This window comes from Nomia melanderi, chromosome 1 (assembly GCF_051020985.1).
Source record: "Nomia melanderi isolate GNS246 chromosome 1, iyNomMela1, whole genome shotgun sequence".
Lineage (NCBI taxonomy): Eukaryota > Metazoa > Arthropoda > Insecta > Hymenoptera > Halictidae > Nomia > Nomia melanderi.
Window position 1 is genome coordinate 467,891 of NC_134999.1, and position 24,555 is coordinate 492,445.

At 40.9% G+C, this 24,555-nt stretch overlaps 1 protein-coding gene across 1 annotated transcript in view; it reads right to left on the bottom strand.

The window, feature by feature from the left end:
- LOC143175210 (uncharacterized) overlaps positions 1 to 24,555 on the bottom strand; it is a 144,035-nt gene that overhangs the window by 157 nt on the left and 119,323 nt on the right. The window contains 5 exon segments of the mRNA XM_076373186.1: positions 228 to 320; positions 323 to 386; positions 388 to 459; positions 990 to 997; positions 2,260 to 2,603. Of these exon segments, the coding sequence (XP_076229301.1) occupies positions 228 to 320; positions 323 to 386; positions 388 to 459; positions 990 to 997; positions 2,260 to 2,344 (322 nt within the window). The 5' untranslated portion in view covers positions 2,345 to 2,603.

The window sequence follows — 24,555 nt, forward strand, 5'->3', positions numbered from 1 at the left end:
CCCTGAACACTGGACGCTGGCTCGGTTCTCCGGATCAACACCTCTTTCGAAAAAACTGAGGACGTCAAACGGGAAGAAAGGGAATGGTATGTACCCTGCATCAATCGCACACGTCTGCCGAGTCGAAGGGAACGCCGCCGCACCGCGCCGCACCGCGCCGCACCGCGCCGCACCGCGCCGAACCGGCTGAAAAGAGAAAAATCGAGCAAAGAGGTCTGGCTTCGTGCAGGAGGGGAAAGATCTCTTCCATTCAACAGGCAGCAGATACGATTTCCAATCGACGACCGCTTCCTTGAAACGGGTACCCCTCCTGCGGGATCCTGAATACTGGTTCCACCCGTAGCTCCATTCAAACGTTCTTGCACCGCTGGCATCCTCCGATTGCTTACTAAGAAACTCCTTGATATTCCGCTGCTGCGCCGATCCAGTTCCTCCCTGCGCGTTGATAATACCGACTAACTAAAAGAAAATCATGGAACTTGGTAATTCAAAGGATCAGTTAAATGAATGCGATCTTCGAAGATATACAGCACGCTTAAAAAAGAACGTATCGGCACACGAAAGACTACGCTGATTTCAAAACAGTAAGAATTTACAAAATCTATTTAGAATAATTTGAAATAATGAATTTTGAAATTTTATAATAACAACTAAAATTATAAAATTGTAAATACAACTTTGATCAATACAAATTTATCGGATAGTGGCACCATTTCCTTTTAAAATCGACTGAAAAATCAATCATTTGTAAATTCAGACGTTATATTTATATAATATTTTCACCGAATTTTATATTGCGAAGAAAGAAATGTCTCTAAGAAAAAGAAAAAAATATAAAAGTAACAGAGGTAGTAAATAAGTATAATGAACTTTGATGATTGAAACACACCTATGGAGACGAAAATTCATAGGAAAGCGAGATTTTTTCTACAAAAAGAGAAAGTTAATAAAATTTTGTTATTTGTGATCGCATAAATTGAATATTGTACATAATACCCTGCAATATTCACATATCAACCTATATATAAGTACAATACAATAGATTTAGAATTATATCAGTACAATACAGTACAATAATTATGTGTGCTCTCTTCCAACCAATTAATAAGGTTCTGATGTATTTCTATTCTTTTGTAACAAATAATTCATTGAACTATACATTTTCGTAAATGTTCAATGTACTGATGACAGTTTAAAACATCCTAGTAAAAACACTAAAATAAAACGCAAGTGACTAACACTAGTGACGTCATTAAGTGACGAATGGTCGGATTTCCGATTGCAGCGTAACGAGTTCTGGGAAGAGATGCATTAAGCGTCGTAAAGTTCAATTCTTGTAGTTTCACATCTTTCCGATACTTGGAAAAGTTATAGTTGTAAATGTACGGTTTTACGGACGAATAGATTTTCGAAGATGTGAATGATCGAATGATGACTAGCCGCGCGAGGAGAAGGTAGAGAAAAAACAATTGAACAATGGTCGATGGCACTCTAAGTTCTAAAAATAACATTTGTCAGGGTAGAGTAATAAGCTGTTTAATTGAAAATTATTTAAAAAATTCCATTTTGGTATGTTATTAAATGAAATCGAAAATAGAATGATCAAAGTGCATTACGAAGTTTCATTTTTTCTCTAGCAATGAGTAGCAAATTCATGGAAAGGGGAATTATATTTCCCAAAAACCCTGTGTATATGTCACCTTATTGTTGTAGAAAAATCTGCATGTGCCATTGATTTAAATTTGCAGAAGCTGCAAGTGACCATCGTATTTGTTCCTACATTGTTTTAAAAAATATCTTGTTTTAACTCTACCGTTTACTTGAAATAGAATATACTATAAAACTGTAGAGATTTTATAATTTTCCAAATAAGCAAGACATTGAGTGCATAAAAGTAAAGAGCAATTGCTTGGCATTTAATAGATTATATTTTTGATAAATGCCATTATTAATTAATATCAATAACTACTTGCAATGGAGGGAAATTACATTTAAATGGTAAGTTGCATTCTATTTAAAAATAGAAAGAATTCTGTTTGGTTTTGCTACTTAAAGTGTTTTCAACAGTCTTAATTTTACTTTATCTTTGGTTTATACTTGTAGATATTAGGCGGGGCCACGTGGATGAGCACGGAATCTTCTACACAGTCGGAGGGCCATCCGAGGAGGAAAAGGGTAAGAGAACTGGTGGTTGAGTACGCCAAGAATCGAATGAGGAGTGAAGGGGGGGGGGGGGGGGGGGGCTGTTGCAGGCCCTACTTCTTCCTCCTGGGAGTCCCTCTGGGTCCCACATTACGTGGACATAAAAGGCAGCCCCGGCATGGAGTCCATCTCTCTGACACATTGACACAGCCTCTGAACTACTGCGTGCTCCTTTCTACCGTCCCCCAGATTCTTCTTTTTTCCCTCAGCCGCACAAGATCATTCGGCCCGTTCTTCATTTCCGTTCAGGCCTCCGTCCGATTCAATATCACTGTTATCCGACGATCTCTGTGTAGCCGAGTTTCGTTTTACCACGAAAAATACCCAATGTCCGTAGTATTACATTGTAGTACTCGTATAATCAAAGCTTGAAGCGCTTCTTGGCTGTTGTTTATTCTTTACTAAAATGATAACACGTGCTATTTATTACGTTTGCAAATTCAAACTTTCTTGCTCTCCCTATATATATATATATATATATATAGGGAGAGCAAGAAAGTTTGAATTTGCAATATATATATATATATATATATATAGGGAGAGCAAGAAAGTTTGAATATATATATATATATATATTTTTTTTTTTATTAATAACACTTCTTAATTAGTGTGATAAAAAATATTTATTTCGCTGTAGATTGAAAGGAACTTGTTATGTTTTCATCATAATAAGCCAATCCTTTCTTATTTATACTGTAATATGTATGATATAGTAGGTACAGACACGTATCAATTCTATTCATATCTGACGTTTGTTTCGATTTGTTTCAATTTGTTTCAATTTATTTTACCGAAGTAAATTGAGTTATTCGTTCAATCAATGCGAGTTCAGTTTTTCGATTTTTAAATTAAAACCATTGCACATGTAACCAGCATTCTGTAACAGGTGTAATGAACCACCATATTTGACAGGTAGACTCGATCTTCGATCCGCACGAGACCAGTTTGAAGAAATCTCGTTGAAGTTAAGTCATCATCCAGCTCTCGTAACTCGAAACGCGGAGGACGTACGGTGGACTCTTTGATATCTAGACGCTGGTACTGAATAAGGCGTGAGAGGAAAGCGCAACTGAAAGCGTGTGGTTTCACTGCCCGGTGCATCGAACAAAGGAAGAAAATTCTATCCATAGCTATCCCATACCCACTTCCTTTTTCTAATGAATAAATATTCTTATTGTAATTCGTTTTATTGAGCTTGAGAATGGAATATGAGTACAACGTGCTCCATACTGAGACAATGAGTCCCAATTCTCCATCAATCCAATAGCAGTACTTATCGGATAATGTACATTTTTCTCAATAATGTAATTAATGTTAGCGTGCAATATAGCACTTGTTATGACAGGGCTAGGGCTATTAATAAGAAATACAATATTTAAAATATTTAAAATATTTAAAATATTTAAAAAGTTCCAGCGTTTGAAAAAGGAATTAACTTTGTGGACATAGAGAACAAAAAATGAATAATCAGAAGATTAAATCTAGTTCATAGAGGAACTAAATAAGTTTGATTCGAATTAATCAGAATATTGTAGTATATGTTTTTTCCTGCCTGTCAATTTTAAAAAATACCTACTACTGTCAGTTTACAGTTATTAAATTTTATTACATAATGATAATTAATACAATTATTTAAAAATGTGAAAGGTTTCCTAACTGCAAACAAACTTATCCTATTTAAAAAAAAACATTACCGAAATAGCATTTGACATTTAAATTTCTATTGACTATACTTCTCTTAATAAGAATATTATATATATGTGTACTTACATCATTGACAATATTATTACTATTTCTACAAAAATAGACTGTTGAAATACTGTTAGATATTGTTTATATCAAAAGAAATGAAAAGAAAAGCGAAGGAAAGTACAGTGAATAAATTATGATATATTTAATTTATTGTTGACAGGGAAGTTGCATATAATTTATGTATAATTTATTTAAGCTCGCCAGAAGTGTATTTCACGTTCGTTTCTGCATGAGATACGTGCAGTAGTACGTAATTTGTGTAAAACGTAAATAGTATTTGATATTGTTCATTTAAAATTTTAACATAATTCTGTATTAACCTTTCACCATCTATAACGTATTAAAATTTATAATAACATTGATTTTCAAAACAGAAACTGCTTGAATTACTTGGAACTACTTGATTGATAATTCCCCGCAAGGGTAATAGAAATTTGAAACTTTCATAGTTTTTAACACATATTCACTGCGGTATGGAACGTATGTATAAGCTTCGAGATGTTTCTTTCTTCCATGCAGCTTGTTTTCCACTGAACCTTTCTGTTGTGCAAAACTTGTATTTTTGTTACTTATTATTTTTTTCATCGCGGTAAACACTAATTGTATCATTCTAAGGTAAAATAACGTACTGTAAGAAACAATTTTACAGGCTTTATTAGTCTTGTACCGCTAAAAACGTAGCAATTTGTGGTGTCGAACTTATTTCTTCCATAATTCTAGAAACGTAACGATACCATAATAGAAAATATCTCGATTTGTGAACGAGGTTTATCTCTTTTATATCGCCAAATAAGAAAGCCTAACAAGCTTAATCTATCGAAGTGGGTACGACATTTGGGTTGTATAACATGTGTGCCGAGGCTTATTTGTTCCGTATCGACAAATAAGAAGACAATTAAACATAATTAGGTACTTATTAAAATTATATAATCAGAAAATAAAGTATACTTAATTAAAGTATCCGCTATTTAAATTAATAATGTTTTACTAGATGTTCGGAAATTTTTCAATTCCACGTTAATAAAACCGGCCATTTTCGAATGAAAATATATGGAAAGGTATGTTTCAATAATATATATATATATATAACCTTCTTCCTGCTTCACTTGAACAATACGGTCATTTTCGATGAATTTCCTGTTAAAAGCAGTTCCAATTATACGATACCATCATAAATAACAGAAGATTGTACGTACAATGCAATTGTTATCCTAAGAATAATTGATCCGACTGTTTTAAGATTTGTTGGTAAATGCAATATTATTATTCAATGATTTATGAATATTCAGAGAAAACACATAATAGTTGATTCTTTTTACTAATGGTATCGTTTTTCCTTAGAACTTGTGAATTTAAACCATAATTTCTTGTTATTTTATGGCATAATTCTGAACGCACTTCTTTCTTAATCTATGTATGTTATTACCGTTAGAACTAATTTGGGTCCGGAAAAATCTTTGATTTTTTACCCATGGATGTTAAATATTTTCGTGGGTCAGTGTATCTACTCATATACATATTAAATATCATATACATATTTAATTTTCTATAACTAAAAACCATTTATAAATTGAAAATACTTTTTTCTGCCCTCCGCTCCGATGGAAATTCTCTATCACTCGAAACATAAACATTCGTCAACTTGTTCAACTATTTATCGCACGTTTAATCTATATCTTATCTTTTTAAATCGGAAAACGTCAGACTTCTGCAGATTAAAGTTTACTTCTATGTACGAGTATATCGATCCTATAGAGTTATTAGTTCTGTAGTCGTCAACTGTTTAACTCTATTAACCCTTTAACTAAGGCGAGATTGGTTGCAGTGCTGTATCTTTGTACATTTTATAAATGTAGTACTGTGATTTCGGGACTGGTAGAGTTTTCCATTGCGCAACTATATTAGAATATACAACAATGTAGGTATCCACAGCTATCGATGGCAGAGAAAGAAATGAGCCACTATAGTGGCGTACCGTTCAAGGAGATCATATTCGCGGAAACCACTAAAGTGTTAAAAATGCGTATATTTTGGTCACAGTCTGTAAACTATTTACATCACTGTAAACTATTAAAGAAGCAACTGAACAAATGTTTTTTTTTACATCCTTACTTTTCACATCATTTTCCGAAGTATAAATTTTAATAATTTTCTTTGACCTATAAAATTGTTTATTAAAATGATTTAAATGGTACGGAAATAAAGAATGTTAACATAGGAGAGTCAATATTATAAAGTAAAGCTAAGACTTGATAAATCCAAATCTTTTTCCAAAAATTATAAATTAGCCTCTTGAGTGATTATCAATTCCAAAATATGTTTAATGTTGATAAGACTAAGTTACTCGAAAAATGTAAAATGTTATAGTGGTAACCATGGAAAGATAAAAATTAATTACAATGTACGAGGTATGAATAGGAAATCTTTTGACTAGAAACAAACAAAAAGCCGCTACTAACTATAATAGTATGCAAGTTACAAATTACCGTTTAAACTAGACTGGGTTGCAAATAGAAAAACATAAATAAAGTTTGAATTATTTTCAAATCGATGAAAAGAAGAACATAAAATTGTTTTATTTGTAAATAATTACACACCACGCCATATTATTTCTCCACTAAAGTTAGTAAGAGCACAATTTCTATCGCCAAACACGCGTCGAAATAGTATTCAACTTTTGGACCAAGAAATTCTACAAGATATCAAATTCTGAATAAGGAAAAAATCGTAAGGAATATTGTATCACATATAAGAAAACAGAAAAATACATTTATCGCGGGTCATGACTTCCTAATGACTTCTAAATGATGGGTACTCACTTAACGTGTTATGTCTAGTCTAAACGGAGAAATAATTGTCCGTGGTCCGTACTTATTTCTTTTATAAGGGTGAAAGCAAACGAAACTAAACGGGTGAAAAACTTAACCACAGATTATTTCAAGACTTGTTTTGTTTTTCATTATGTGTAAACTGTCGATGGACATTCTTCTTTTTAGTATCTTATATCTTAAGTATCCTTTTCATATTACATCTTTCACACTACGTTGCTCTCGAGCATTTATCTACCGTTACTTGGCGAATGCTCGCCGTATGGAACCTTACTCTTAAGGGTGTATTATACATGAAGGATGTAGCGCGCGAGTAGAGATAGATCCAATGTATCGAGATCGGAGGACGACGAGCAGGCTTCGGTGCGTTCGCGACGAAACAAAAAGACGAACGACGTCAATGTGAGAGTAGAGAGAGTCAGTCGTGTTGTAACATTGGTAGGAAGTATACCTCGTGCCTTTTAGCGTTTTTGTAAAATTTATTGATTAAATCTAGTCATTATACATTATCCAGGGTGTTAGTTCAGTGCAACCCCGATCCTACACATATTATGGCGTACTGATTTTAATTATTTCGAAGTACCGGACAAAAATATTTCCTGTTTTCTATTTTCATATTTCCAATTCGAACACAAATGTAAGTAAATATTTTCTCTTGATGCAACATTATCCTGAATACATTAGTGTGAATTTCGGTGAAACGAAATCACACGTAACAAGAAACATAAATCACGTGTTATTGCTCTCTTGAGCAATCATAACGATCTAATAAGCATAGCATTAATCACGTACATATGCATTATGTATTAATTTTGCACAATATCCGCTGACAGAAATCAGCGAATGAATGGAAAACAATTCCACCCACATGGCATGATAAATGTATAGAGCTGGAATACGATATTAATTATCATGTCTGGTTTACTACACTTTTCACAGCTCTGCTGAGTAAGATAGTATAAGACTTATCGTCAAATATTTAAATTTCCAATAGATATTGTTTATCGTTGTCTAATAAATCAATCGAACATATTACTTCATAACGTTCCAATATCATGAAAGTATCGATACTTTTATTTAGCATACAACTTTTTGCATGGAAACAAAGTACCGATATCTTATTTATATTTGCGTCAAAATATCTGTATATGTAATTAACTACAAAATTGAAAACATAATTTACAAAACGCCATTTTCTTCAGTTTTATTTTACGTAAATATTCGAATACATGATTATTATTAATAGTAATTGAATACAAAGTTCCATACTTTGTACAAATTTTATTAAGCAGAAAATCTTCCAATTTACATAGGTGAAAAATACTAACAATCACACCACTGATATTTATGCATTTATAGCACCTCTTAATCTATAAGACACCACAGAATAAAGATTTTGTTTGTTCAAAACTATACACATATTATTATTTACCAACCCCTTTATGTAGGTCATTTTACAATCACAGAAATGTTACAAAAACTGATCGCATAGTTCTATATCATTTGTTTTAATAGCAATTTAACAGTGGAACTACTAAAACTTCTTCTTTTCTCAAGATTTCTTCTTTTACAATTAATGGGAAGGTACTGACATTTCTTTGAGAAATGATTAAAGAACCTGATTCAGTAATACCTAAACTGAAATATAAACTTATCGGAGTCTTAATAAACGCACGCTTATAGCTTTTGCAAAGGAATTTTGAAAAGTTAATTTACTAAGTGAGCAGTAGTTCTAGTGTCCATTTATATACATATTTCACTACATCCACAGCTTTTCCTTCTAATGCCAGAACCTATTTTCTGTACAGATGGAAAGACAAGTATACAGAAATCATTGTATATAAAATAAGTGCCTTTGTAAATTCAACTATAACTTACACATTAGCAGATAATGAACATTAAAGAAGAACTTGCATACGAAATAAAGAGGTGTACGATTCTCATCTATCACTATAATAAAAGTATTTATTTTTCTAGCAAGTTATGTTGTATTGAGTATCGTATAATGAAACCAATGAATCGTACACATCGCAATAGTAAGCAATCATGTCGATCTTGAAAATATTGTAATGGAAACCTAAATCTAAATCTAGTTCAGATCTAGTTCAGATTATAACACATGTGGTACCTTATATTTAAATCAAATTGCTAAAAATTTTCAAAATGTCTATTTTATTATAGTATCATATTTGATCATAATTTCGTTTTATCGTTTTGAGCTTCTTCTAAAAAAACTCTCGAACATACTATTAGGCTTATAGATTTTCAATCAAGATGTATGTACTTACAGTTGGTTGCTCACATGATCCCGCACGCTCCATCTCGGCTCACGGCTCGGCCAATAACAAAGACGTGCCGAAACTAATTTCGCCATTACTATCGGATCGAGCGCCGCGAGTTTGGACGCCCTCCCTTGCCTCTACCCGTTTCAAACACAGGTCGGCTGGGATCATGTGAGTAACCAACTGTACCTACAAGTGTATTCAACAAATAGTCAACGTGTTTAGTTTTTTACCTGACAACAAATTATATACTTCCTTTAATTGTACCATTGCCTTTTTCATTAAACTTATCACTCTGAATTTATAACTTCCTTTCAAGAACTATGTAAGTTTCTCACTTATTTTGTGAATGAATGTTTTTACTTAAATTATGCTTTTAGTCTTTATTCTTACATAAGGTCGGACTAAAATCATAGTTTGAGTAAAAATATTCTTCAATGTGTTTTAAATTTCTGAACACTTCAAATATGGAAAATAAATAGAGCTAATATACCTTATAATAATATTAATAATAGTATAATAACTATTATTTATCAAATATTCTTTAGATTTCACTGATTGTCCATTGATTACCAATATCAAGTTAATACCCCAAATTCTGTTTGTTATTGTTGCTATACAAATTTCCTTCTATAAAGTTACAATAGAAATGTTTTTATGGACTTTTGTTTCATAAATAAATTATTTACAGCTTTCTGAACTTGTTAGAGCCATATTCTTTAGTTTTGAAATTTCACTATTTTCTTCTGCACCACACTACATAAGTTGTTCACAGTTATATTACCGTTTTGGCAATGTAAACATATTAGCTATATTGCTTTTGGACACAGATTCCATAATCTTTATTTCGTTAGTACCATATATAATCAAGACTGAAGTTTATTCCTGGAACTCTTAAAATGTAGTTTTCAGTAATAACCAACTGGGTTGATGGAGCCAATTAAAAGTATTAGTAAAGCTGATTAACATTTAACTTCTAATACAATTATTTTTAGATTGCAAGTTAGTCTGTGAACATTTAATGCAATGTAAACATTTTAATATTCCTTATTCCATTTAAATGAAGCAATTAGTAATAAACCAAAGGTATTTTTAAACGTAATATGCGTATCTTTGTGATAATAAGTAAACTCTAAACATAACATATGCCGCGTTAATATTCTTAATTGCATAAAATTGAACTGATAGAGTAATTTAAAATAAGTATCATTGAAAATTGCCTATTTGTGCTCGTAATTGATCACACTCTTGAAAATAACCTGTCAAATAGGCTAGAAATACTGAAAAAATATAAATATTTAAATTTGCATAATAAACGACCATTTTAATTTTGATAAATAATTGGATTTTAATAGACAATTGTGTTTTAAAAATTTCCACTTACACTTAAAAAATACATTTTATTCCGTTTCACTGCAATAATAATAATGAACAGTTTTTCGTTTGAGAAAAGAAAATTCTACCAAGTATAGAGTTATAACTTTTATTCGTTACTAAGACAGTTTACAATAAATATTAGCTTATTATATATTTTTTGCTATTGTTAGTAAAGAGTTATTATTTATCTGTTCTATGTTACCAACATTCAGGTCCATTTAGTTCAAAGTGATGGTTATGTGTGGCCTTTTTTAAAAAGCTGTTTCTGTATGATTAAATGAAACAAAAATCAAAAGAAGTGGAATTCCGTTAGACGTTCTGTGTTGCGTAACACTCCACGTGCGATGCCGGTTACGGTTGCTTATAGCATTGAGGTTCATCGAAATATGAAAGGGACGAAGAACCCCGAAACCCTTTGTGATAGCAAGTTTATTTTATCAACGATTCCCGCGATCCGAACACGACAACAAAATATTTCCGAAATATGTAGACTGAATGTCTAGGTTTGACCCTGCCGTGTTAGGTATCTTTGTGCATCCCTTTTTTAATTCATTCAGGGACTGACCAGAGGCAATCACATTCTACACCTTCGTCTTTTCCTGTAGCCCTACACAACATCCCTTTTAGAGATGTCTGTACAACAAATTTATGCATCCAGTGAAAATATCCCTCTTTTCCAAAACTGAGGGATCAGACAACATAATAACCACAGAACCCAAAGAGGCGAGCCGCAGAATAGCAGTCCCGCCAGAATCTAAGTACAGATCGCTGCAATCCAGGTTTCCCCAAATTCTCCTTCTCCCACTCCCTTAAGCTTTAACCACCAAGAAAAAACCACAAGCGCTCCTCAGTCTTCTTCTCTTCGCTCGACACCGGAACAGGTAGGTTCTCTCCTTATAATCTCCAGTAAGCGGGAAAAGTGACCAAGCAACAACGAAACAAAACCATCAGCGGGCCACCGCCTACCAGCCTAGTGATCAAACCAGGACATGAAATCCACCGAAAATCAACTACCTCGGGATCATCCGGTCGAAGCCCAGGGAACTGTTCAGACATCCTGGATCATACGACTCGGGCTACAGAGAGAAACTGGATTAACCTCCTTGTTCCTGCTGTGAAGGCCTATCAAGGAGGGCCTTCACGGGCGTGGGATTGAGATTAAGCTCAATCAGCTGAGGCCGAAGCCTTACCAGCGTAGTCTCGCAGAGATGACGAGTCCCATGGAGGTAGACTGTTGGTAGCGCCGAGTAAACATTCCAAATTTTATCAGATTTCCTGTCTGGTCCAGGAGTAGGTGGGACGCTGCTCACGCGGCAAGACATTCGAAAGGTCTTCAGCCAGGTATCCGGACTTTCAACCACTGCTACTACGAAGCCAATGCCAAATGTTCGGGCCGGCACAGGCCGGTGGACACCCGGAACCCCATAATACTAATTATCGCAGGTCTATTGGCGGGATCTGCTCGATTTCTTACATACACGAATAAGCAATATTTCCTATATCTAGATATCTCGTCCATACTAGGGCTTGGTTAGCCCAGCTCAAGCACTCTTGGATCACCACTTCCCATGAGACTGAAATGAATCCCGCAAACATCACCACAGTAAATCACTTAGAGGCTTTCAACGCCTCTAATTTCAAATTCTTCGCTAAAAAACATAACCTCCTCGGCAGCGATGGAGGAGCTACTAATACAGTAAGTCCGCGCCCCTCCAGCACAACCATCCAGTCAGAGTTACATTTAACAAAACATTTGACTTCAAAACTTTGAAAGAAATCTTCAAGGACAGCGGTATGAACTTCCATACATACGCACTCCCTGAGGACAAACCACTAACGGTTGTCCTCAAAGGATTCCTTTTTCTTGAAACCGACGAAGTACTACCTGAAATCCAACTTAATGGCCCCACCCCATTAAACATTAAAATGCTATAAAGATCCCCGTTGCGCTAAATGCGGTTCGCAACACGAGTGTAGAAGAAACTATCCCAAGAAACCGGAACCCCCTCCCTCTCCCAACGGGACCTACTGCGGTGAGGATCACATCGTTAATTTCTCCTAGTGCCTTCGCCTACTGGCTTACGTCAGTAAACGCAACAATATTCCACGCATAATCACACCTGTAGCCAGAAACAACCCACCAGCATCCTGAGCCCCAAACCTAACCCCTTGTGCTCTGGGAAAACCTAACCCTACACTGGAACCAAAGAACATCAGTTATAGCCAAGCTGTAAAGGGGATTGCCATGTTCTCCGATACCACACCATCCTCCTTTTCATTTTCAAAAACAGGAGGAACATTTGTCTGTGACTTCATGGACTCTACAAAAAAGCTGTGCTAGTCATCAATGCAGTGGGTACCAAACTTTTATAACCGTACATTTAGGTGTTTATTGTGCACGCTTTATAAGGTGGTTCGCATTACGAATCATGTTTTGTCTGGTCAAGATTATGAGACGAGGTGGAGGCTGTTAACTTACACGACTAAAGAGAAGGGCTATAAACAAGGGGACTTAAACTAAACGAGGGGGGAGGTATACACAAGGGGAACACTTGGACGCCTCGGTTGGCGCGCATCGTTCGCAATTTGGTAGCGCGTGGTTGCGCTCGGTGAAGTTCGGATGCTCCGATATAATCTACTCGCTGGAGCGTCGGGCTCCGTGTACGGTCGGTTCGTGGCGGTAGCGCACGGTGGAGGTACTCACGGATGAGCCAGGACGGAAAAGAGACTTTTCCGGGCTGACAGCGAAATCCTTAGCTAGGTCGGGAAGGAAAACAGGATTCTCGCTGTCGCCATGAAGGCGCGTAAGAGGTGCCGATGAAATCGTCGATTCCCTGTCGAGTAGAGGAGATTGCGTACCGGTTAGAGGAGGTACAAAAAAAGAGGCAGCCCAGCAGTCTTCATGCCAAACGCTTGGACGTTATACTAGCCCGATTCCCTAAGGTGTCGTGTCGCAGTGATCTTAACATTACCGCGAATAATTTTTAAAGTCAATCGCGGGTACTAGGGTCGGTATTATATGTACTTTTTGTATTTATTATACTATTGAAAAAATCAAAGTTCTCCTTGAAACCGCACAGCTTTCAATCTCTTAAATATCATTTTCAACTCTCCCTTTCCAGGGAAGATTGTTACATGAAATGCATGTTCCTTGCGTTTCAAAACTTTAGAACTGGAGCTTAACCCAGCAACTAACCTCCAATTTGACAATTACAACACTATAAGGCAAGATAGGCAGGATGGATACAGTGGTGTGGTCATTATTACTCACAAAAACATCAAATTCACTTGCCTACTGCTTGACACCTTTGTTAACATTGAGGCAGTTACAATCCTCTTCCGGATACCCAAAATCATCCTAATATCAGCATACTGCCCTTTAACAGTCAAACTGACAAGTGACTCCGTAACTAAACATACAAATATAAAGGGGTTTAGACACCCCTTCATCATCGATCATGACCTAAATGCCAAACACACCTCCTGGAATAACAACAATTGTAATCGTAATGGATGCTTGTTGTTCCAGCACTTTGCAGCAACAACGTATAACTTAGTCTTTTTGCAATCATCCATCTGCCATATGCCAGACAGAGTACCATCCACCCTCGACTTCTTCATTAGAAACACAAGACTTGCCTTTAACTCGACAGTTTCGGATGACCTACCATCAGACCACCGCCTGGTTCAAATATATTCTAATTCTGAGGATCCCCACTCCCCCATAACTACTTCTGTTCTAGTCACTGACTGAATAGAACACTACAACCTTACTCTAGACCACAAACTTAACCTCAATGTAGTAATCAATGTAAGACGTGGATGAGGCTGTGTCATACCAGGGACTGGAGGGAAGTAGGCTCCTTTTAATTGTGATCTCCGTCCTCTTGGAAGAGTTCTGCTTCTTAAACCCCTATCACTCCACCTGCTCGCGGTGGTCCTAGGATACTTCCCCCTTCTGGGTATGCTAACGGGGTGAGGGGACTCTAGGGGAAATAGCTCCAATGATGTGTTAGTCTGTACCGGTGAGTTCAACCACGCCAGAGGGGCTGACACGGAGGGGCGAAACCACCCCTAGAAGGAACGAGACTTCGGTTAACAACTAAGAGGAAAAATTAAAACAAAAATATGAATAGACGCACAAATGGAAATAATTTTACGGTGCAGGGGGTTGGATTCCCGGTTCCCCGAGCTTCGGGGTTCCCCGGAATTTTAAGAAATTATTCTCTCAAGTCGACCATCCCTACCATAACTGATACTCGCCGCCTTATCTCTACAGACGGGACTAGGGAAAAAGGGGATGGCCGGACGCAATAGGTGGGAGGCAGAGACATATATTAAAGATTCAGAACAACCGCGAAAACTCGAAGCGTTACACGCGCTTCCACGCAGCTGAGGAAGGGGCCCGTCTTTCTCAGCGAGATCTTCGTCTCCTGCATTCTCATATGACGGATTTCTTTTGGCACCGCCTCAGTCGCCTCTCCCAGACTGATAAGGGGCAGAAAAAGACCTCGGAGGATCTCGCATCTGGAAATGACGACAGCGCGTCGTCCGTTCAGGGCGCGGTTACCCAATTGAGGAGGGCACAAAAGCGTCCAAAGCCAGCTGATGTTCGTACCGAGGAGGAGCTGCGTGTCGGGTTCTGGACTATGTCCACAGCAGACATAGCGACTCGGCACGCGGAGGTTCACGGACTAATAAACCGGGCTTGGACTACTTTAAAAATCTTAACGGCATGATTGTTCGCGATATGAGGGTCGCTAGTAAAGTGGCCCTCATCGCGAACAAAGAGCTGCATCTGCGGACTTTCGACTGCTGGCGAAGAACGCCTGACTCGTTTCACGCAACCGCGAGTTGGAGGCTTCTGGTAGAAGCCTGACAGAGGTGCCATTAGTTTTACTTCCCTGTACCCGCCGTGAAGTCCCATCAAAGAAGGCCACTATGGGCATGGCATCGATGAGCAATCTCCCTCCGCTGCCACTCCCGCCGGCCGTTAAAAATCCGGCCGACAATTGGATCAAGGTTGTCGCGAGTGGGTCTCGCCAGAAACCAGCAACATGGCTAGCGAGGACACCCCCCCCCCCCGCAAATGGCGGCGGTGACTATCTGCATTGCGTCAGGAGCTGAGCAAACCTACAAAGATATTGTAACTAGAGTCCGCGAGGCTATTAATCCCGAAGAACTTGGTATTGGGGAGAGTTGGCTCCACTCCAAGCGTGCCACGATGGGGGGTCTCAAGTGTGAGGTCACCGAACAGGATGGGCACGAAAAGGCGAAGGCCCTCGCGGAGCAGCTTTTGAGCATTATGACCCGTCAGGGTCTGTCAAAATCGGGCTGCCGACAAAAAATGACGAGATCCGTGTCGCCAGATTGGATAACCCTTTGCGGCGTGTGGGTTGTGGAGATCCGCTCCTCTCCGCGTGGCCTCGGCTCTGCCTGAGTCAGGTGTCCACTTCCGGCGGTCCGCAAGGTCGTCGAGGGAGGGCGTCTCCAGGTGGGGTGGTCCTCTGCTGCGGTGAAGCTGCTGCAGTTACCGCTGCCTCGGTTTGGACACGTGAGGCTGCAGTGCACTGCTGAGGTCTAGCGGGTAGACTGCTGCTTTAGGTGTGGCTGTGCGGACCACCGCACGGCGTCCTGCAAGGAGGCACTGACGTGTCTCCTTTGTAAGGAGAAAGGTGTAGAGGCCGGTCACCGAATGGGTGGGCCAGCGTGCTCGGCCGCCCACGGCACTGGAAAGAGCTGAAGCGCGCGATGGTAGTGCCAGAAGAGGGAGCGAGCAGCGGCAGTCGCGGCCCCTTCCGTGAAAGTCGGTGCTGCACGAACAGCGTTACCGCTGATGTCAGTGGGCGCCCTTCTGGCCCCACTGGCGTTAATAACGCGGCGGTGTCGTCTGCGCCTATCGCTACTTCCGAGACCGCGGGCGGCATGGTGTCGTCGGAGATGGGGAGGAAAAGTGGTCCCAAAGGGCCCCCTCCCCTGGGGGCGAGTGTAACGGTGGCTGCGAAAGCGTTGACAGGCGTATATCCGATATTTGCCGCTTCCACCGCTACACTCGTAGCAGAGGGGGAAGATCCGGAGGTGGACATAGAGAGCGATCATTCGTGATCATCCAGGCCAATCTGAGGCGCTCCAGGAGAGCGCAAGATTTATATGCTCCTTGCTGGGGCAGGAGACGGGATATGTGGGGGTCCTTTGGGGCAACATCGCGGTGGTGGCCGCAGCCGTAGCCGACAGGAATTCGAAGAATTCCTGTTAGGGCTCGAGAATTTTGTCTTACGACAAGGTTCTCGACCAGTTATCGTCCTGGCGGACTTCAACGCTCATGCTACGGCGTAGGGGTCCCGTAGCACACCATTGGGTAAGCTAGCTCTCGAGCCTGGGAAGAGCTCCTCGGTGGAGTCAGACATACAAGCTGGTTATAAAGAGGCTCAGGCCTTGCCCACCCCTCCTACGACGGAGATTATGGCGGCCCGAACGCTCAACATCGTAGTAGGGTGGCTCGGCTGATCCTTGTAGCTAAGCCTGAAAGGCTTGCCGGGACGCCATCGGCCTATAGGCCAACTTGCTTATTCAACGTAGTGGGAAAGCTATTCGAAAGAAAAGTCAATTCCTGCCTCGTCGACCACCTGTCCCTTCGTGCGCTAGAACTGGATGGGACCCAGTTCGGATTCCGGAGGGGATGGTCCACGATCGATGCAATCGGTTAATCGATAACGACTTCAACTCGCTCTCTTGGTGTAATATACAGGAGGGACTATAGTTCCTTCAGTTTAACTCCTTATCCTAGCCGTTCAACCAGTTGACCGTGAGGGACGCTGGACTGGAAAACCCGCATGCTGGGCGAGGGACCCCTTTTTCCCGGGTCCCCAGCGCCCCAACTGCTCCGGTACTATCCGGTTGATAGTAGAGCTTTGGAAGCAAGACCAGGAGGCAACGCTCGTAGGACTTACATTTCGGCTGATTGAGCCTCATCTTAATCCCGCACCCATGGGTGCTTTCTTTGTTGAGCCTTTATGGCGCGTACAAGAAAGCAAAAATAATGGCACCTCTGCATCCGACAAAGGTCATCTTGGCATATGTCCGGGATAGGTGGATTCTATTCACGGATAGAAACAACAGGTCTCATTGGAGATCCATTGATAGCGGGGTGCCCTAGAGATCCGTCCTGGGACTCACACTATGGAATGTCGTGTACGACGTAGCGTTGTGGCATCCCTTCCCGCCAAACACAGAAGTCGTCTGCTACGACAGACTTCTGCTGGTCAGAAGGCCCGTAGTTTTACGTCCAGTGTACCCGCCGTGAAGGCACAATACAAAAAGTCCCCATAAGCGCGGAATTGTACTGGAGTAGATGGGACGCTGCTCACTCGCCGGGACCCGGGAAAAGGAGGTCCCCAGCCCAGTATGCGGGCTTTCAACCACTGGCCCCTCGAGTCCACACTAAACGGCCGGAGCATTCTCACGGACCCTGGGCACCGGCCGCCGAGGTACCAGTCCCTTACGGTCAAATTGGTCGGACCGCTAGGATAAGGAGTAAACTTCCTTATCTTTCATGTCTAGATAGATCATCTCTGCCTTGGTTGGGTTGGGCATGGCTCAGCTCGGGTTATGTTTAGGTGGATTTTATTCACTGATAGGGACGTCAGGTCTCATGGGAGATCTATTGACCGCGGGGTGCCCCAGGGATCCGTCTTGGGGCCCACGTTATGGAACATCGGGTTGGATGTAGTTTTGAGGGCTTCAGGCTTCTGTTGGTCGACGGGACGGGATTTGCGACGGTCAGCCGTGCTGCGGAAGTGGCGGCATCAGCCTTGTTGCGCTCTATCCGCGGATTGGGCCTGCGGGTATCGCCCCATAAGACGGGCGCGATGTGGCTTTACCACCGGCCCCATCTGGACATCCCCCCACCTGATGTGCGGATAATGGTGGAAGGGGCCCCGGTCTGGGTCGGGAACCAGATGAAATATGTGGGGCTCGTCCTGGACAGCCACTGGCGGTTTGGGCTCCATTTCGCTCAGCTGTTCCCGCAGGTTTGGGGGGGGGGGGGTGATTTGCGCTCTGTTGTGGTTGTTCACCAATCTTAGTGGTGCGGTTGGGCGGGTGCGGCGGCTCTTCACGGGGCTGATGCGTAGTATCGTTTTATACGGCGCGCCCATCTTTGCCGGTGACCTGGTGGCGGACAAGCCTACCCGGCTCCTTCTGAGCCGGCTGTAGAAGCTGTGCACCATCAGGATTGTTGGAGGATACCGCACCCTCTCGTTTGGAGCGGCCGCGGTCCTGGCGGGACTCCCGCACTTCGACGTCCAGGCCCTCGCTTTGCGAGATATATATCTCCGGGCGAGGGCTGGGGCCAGGAGCGTGGATACCGGCAGGGAATGGCACCCTGACACCCTCGAGTCTGTATGGAACTCCAGGGACCAGGTCTGGCGGTGCGTGTGGGAGCACTGGCGTCTTCGTCTTTTAGACGCACCTTCAGCATGACGCAGGTGCTCACCGGGCATGGTAGCTTCGGGGAGTTCCTGTGTCGCATTAAGCGGGAGCAAGACGCCCGATGTTGGCACTGTGATGGGGGCCAGGACACGGCGCAGCACACATTGGAGTTTTGTCCAGCGTGGGCTGACGAACGTCGGGTTCTAGTCCGGGTCATAGGCAGGGACCTCTCTCCGGCAGCGATCATTCGGGCCCTGTCGGAAGGAGCTCAAAAGTGGGAAGCCGTTGTCTCCTTCTGCGATCATGTTATGCGGCAGAAAAAGGCGGCGCAGTGGGGACGGGAGGACTCCTCCCATCCCTCTCGTATGGGTGGGGGAAGGAGTCGATGGCGGCGTCGGGCACGAAGTCCGGGCCCGTCGGTCCTCCCAACTTAAGATTTTGGCTACCGGACCCGGGGTTCTGGAACCCACGGAACCGGTGTGCCGGGGGTCCAGTCCGTCTCTAGGTAGGGCTAGCGGCGACTCTTGCACGGATCCTGGAGAGGGAACGATGCAGTCGGAGTGTTCACGTTGCGTCCCGTAATCCGCGGAGGTCTTGTTCGCGTATTTGTGCATGATGTCTTTCCATGCAGTTAGTGTTGCGAAATACTAGCGTGTCGTGTTGGCTTATACTTGGCCGGAGGGTGTCGCCGAGGGTAAATGTTTGCTTCCGGAACACTCTCTGTTATAGCCGAGGATGGAACACCCCTGGAGCTTTAGTGAGTAAAAATCTCACACTACCCCTTACCATCCCCAATGGTGAGGGGTGCCTGAAGCAGGTTATCTAGGGTGAAAAAAAAGCTCGGGTTATGCTCCCGGGATCGCCATACCCGTAGCACTGCACTCAGACAGCACCCCCTGGGGGACTACAGAAAAACAGTTAAATCCAATTCAAGTCACCGAAGCAGTACAGTCATACTGTAGCATCCACCAAGATACAACTCCTGAATGAGTCCTGACCCATCCCTCTCCCACCTCGGTAGTTCCTGTGATGAAGGAGCTGAAAACTCGCAAAGCCTGCAGAAATAATGCAGTCTTTTTTGAACTTCTGAAGTTTTCTTCTGCAAGAGTAGCCATCCGGGCCTGCCTACTAAACTCCTACTTTCCATCAGCATGGAAACCCGTCTAACTCATTCCAATACCGAAGCCTGGTAAGAACTACAAGACAACTAAGAACTATCGACCCATCAGTCTTCTATCAACCCTACCTAAATTATTTGAAAGGATAGTAAGAAACAAATGCACACCCTTGTCATTAAAAAAACTATAAGCAGGTGATAGGTGAACACCCTAGAGAAAGAGCGACAATTGTATGTAAGTGAGAAAGAATGCAAGGTTCAATAACCACGGAATATCGGTGTGAGTGAGAGTGTGGACGGATGACAGTTTATATACGAGATAAGTCGCGAAGGAAAGGCATTATTATCGAGAGGAGGAGAGAAGCGTCTAAAAGAGTAAGAGTTAAGAGAGAAAAATTGTTACAATAAATTCATTATGAATTAAATTCAAATAAGCGCTTATACCGACCATTTCGATCCACATCGTCCTACAGTTCGGGTTCCGGTCTTTCCACTCTGCGGCCTATCAACTGATACGAACCTCCCAATTTCATGCTCATCACATAAATACTAACAGATGTACGGTCATGGTACTTCTAAATCTGAATAAAGCCTTCGACTCCGTCTGCATAGAGGGTCTTCTGTTCAAACTAATACTCAATAAATTCAACCATGCGCTGATTAAACTAATCAGAAGTTACCTCAGCAACAGATCATTGTATGTTCAAGTGGCTAAATACAAATCCACCAAAAACCCACCATTGTAGAGGTACCTCAGGGATCCGTCCTAGTCCCACTTTTTTTCATAACCTACATGAATGATGTGGCCCAGAAACAAATACATCACTATTACTGTTTGCTAACGATGTCGCCATCATGGGTGCTTCCTTCTGCCCCAAACAACTAGCTTCAAATCTTCAAACCTATCTCAATATGCTATCCAACTTCCATAATTGGAAACTCAATACCAATACCTCTAAGATCATTGTCCAAAACTACCAAATACTTGGGAGTCGTGTTTCATGATAAACTGTCATGGAAGGCTGCTATAAACGACAGATGCACCAAAGCACTAGTTGCTTTTAGAGCCTCACTCACCCTTATAAATCACAAATCTAAATTTTTGTTAATCGGAGAGTTTCAGTCTGTAGAAATAAAATATCTTCAAATTATGTAACATTGTTTATTGTCTCACTGAAATATTTAAAATTATGTGTTTTTGAACTATTGTTATTCATTTTTTGGCAAATATTTTATTATTAATAAAAAAATTATGTATAATTTAAGAAACGGTGAGCTCTATATCTATAAAGCAATAATCGATTTTAATAAAACCTTAAGATTTTGCAAGAGTTGCATATTTTGAACAACTTTTCCCTTTGAAAAAAATGTCGCTGACATTTAGTTTCCGAGATAATTGCGAGAAACTTTTGCTACCACTATATCGAATTCTGTATATGCGAGCGCGTCTATGAGATGACTACAAGCATAACCGCGTGGCTTCGCATCAGCCGACGCCTCGTCGGATTTTTATGAGTACACTTCATTACAAAAGTTTCGACTCGATCGCGACAACTTTATACCTTTTCTGGTAAAAATGAGTTTCACTCGGATATTAAATATCGGTATAGGTCGATATACTGTAGCTCCATCACCTATGCTTTTATTTTATACCTGCCAAAATTCTTCTGGTGGGCCACTAACGCGAGGGTCAGTGCGGCTCGCCTCTCTCCGAGAATGAGACTGACCGTTGCCAGTTGTGGCGTTGTGGCGTGATCCTAATCGAAGTTCCCAACGTCGTCCTCAGTAGCACGAGTTGGTAGGATTGTCGTGGGGTGGATGAAAGTTAAAAAACAGGATCTGATGAGATGAGAGTAAGGGGTCGGGAGTTGAGACATGACTATATTTGCGAGCCTATTGTGCTAAATTCCTCAAAAGTGAGGCGCTGTTCGCCAACAATTCTTGGGAAGTGATACTTAACTGCCTTCACGACAGCTTCCCACATTTCTCCGACATTTGGTGCATGGAGTGGATTGAAACGCCACTCAATGGCCGTTCGTTGTTTAAATGCTCGTAAAACTTTCGTTTGTGAGTTTCGTTTTCTGTTAATACCCCTAACTCGTGAAATTGATTTCAAGCACATGCAAAATTGGTGCCATTGTCTGAAACGATAAATCGGGGTGGTCCTCTCCGTGCTGCAAACCCCCGCAAACAATTTAGAAAAGCGTCGGTGCTTAAGTCTACCGCTACTTCTAGATGAATTGCCTTCGCCACAAAACACACAAACACGCGCAGATATGATTTTGCAGTACATCTACTATAGTTCCTTTCTTTCGTGAGAAAAGGCCCCGTATAATCAATACCACGGGTATTGAATAAACATGCCGGAGTTACTCGCGCGGCAGATAAATCACCTATCAGATACTCTGAGGTAGAAGGCCGTATCCTAAAGTATCTTTTCTATCATATTATGACATCGAAATCTAATTAGAATTGAAAATTAGTCGCCCTGAACGGCTGGCAGTATCAATTGAACACCATTTAAGGATATGCCGGTTAAAGATTTTGCCGAATTATCGAATACAACCCGAATCTTTGTTATCGTACTCGATTCCTTTACGACCGTGTGATGTGGTAAATAAAATGCTCGTCGTACCTCCGCGAACGATTCCGTGATTTTATTCGTGTGCCCAATCTTTCATAATCCTCCATGAATATGTAATATTCAGTATTTAATTCCGGACACCGTTGTAATCACCTTTCTACCGACCGTAAACTGCGTTCGACCTGTAATGAAAATGAAATGAAATCTTCGCAAAGTATCGACTCGTGTCTCCACGTTATGTAGTAGTCGAGAAATGTTTTTAACATTTGTCGTTAATAATATCATGACCAGAATCTACTTCTATCTGAGAAAATTATTCTAATTGCTTGGTCATATCACTGTTATGTGATATTACTAGGCCCGTGCCTATTGTTGACCGACCAGGTCAATCAACCATTGAACATTGACCAAAATTGCGTCTTCTATTAAACCAACCCGAAGTCAGTATTGTGTAGTCCGACAGGTAACAAATTTCAAAATAATGCAGCCCAACGAGCATATCGATTCGTCGAAATTGATCAAAATTTTGGTTCGCCAGTGAAATATTGCATAGAACCGGTACCAGAACATGGCATGTCTGTGCTGATATGATTCGGGAAAGTCTCCTTTATTTTCTGCGACAAATTTTAACTGCCTGTCGTTTTTAGTTTTCACGCAACACTTGCTTTTCTTAAAAATTCGACTTTTTTTACAAAAACGCAGTTTTCTCAAAAACTGGACGTGACCTGGCAATTTGGTTTTCGGATTCGTATTTAGGGTAAGGAACTCTATAAGAATCACCTAGTGATTATTGCAAGACACAAAAAAAGTTCAAATTTGTTCCACTGTGTAATTAGGCATGGAATGTTTGTTTGAAAACCATTTTGTCTTGAACTTATCCGCAAGTTCGTGCGTTTCTTAATCGTGTTGTTAATTCTTCCTAATTCCGTAGCCTGACTACTTATGTAAGTACCCGAAAGACCAGTTCTATTGCAAAATGAAATCCTTGTCATGAAAGATTTACTTCTGAACCCGAATCGAGTAATGCTCTGCATTCTCATTTGTTCCCATTTTTGTTTTCGACGAATACGAGCGCGGTTGATAACACACCGTGTACGTCTTACATACGCCGACGGTTTATCTACAACATAACGTACTTGTATTCTTGCCTTCGAAATTAACTAAACCGTTTGAGATGGATATTTTTAAAGGTTCAGTAACCGGTAGCACTGAATCCCGATGTAGCAAGGAGTGGTATTTCTTGTTACACATGACCTCCACAAGCAATTGAGGACTCCTTGACACAATTCCCAACAATTATAGCACCGATTGTGGTTCTAAACAATTTCCCTTTAGCTTTGTATATCTAATTTTATAAATTAAGTGCATCTATATATATATATATATAGACGGATGCTCCTCCTGATACACGGGACATAGGGACTTAGTCTACCGCCCTTGTTGAAACCGTAACCACGCTATGGTTGCCGAACGACTGTTTCCAAATTCACCTGAGTTCTCCTTACCGTCCCGAGATATTTTACCTTTTCCTGAAGAAATTTTATAAATTCCCTGTATGTTTGCTTGTCAAAGGAACGCGACACTACCCTATCCCATTCCCCTAACGTGATTCTATCCAATTTTTCCGACAAGATCGAGACGATTATGAAATCACATGGCTCTTGCAGTGCTCTAAGAGCTGAAATATGACTGTTCGAGTTGTCTATAAATTCTTGCAGTGATTCCTATGACTATTTTGAATGGACGATACATTTAAAAACGAATTCATGGAATGTCGACGAGGAGCCATCGGACCTTCATACCGAGTTATCAATGTATCCCCAGTAACTTATAATGGATTTGAGTTCCGACATGCCTAGTATCTTTACAACAAGCATCGCTGAACCCTTTAATGTGCAGTTTAGGTAGTGAAACCGCTGAATATCCGATAATGCCGAATTTGTATCAACTACTGCTACGAATGTATCATAAAACCGGATCCAT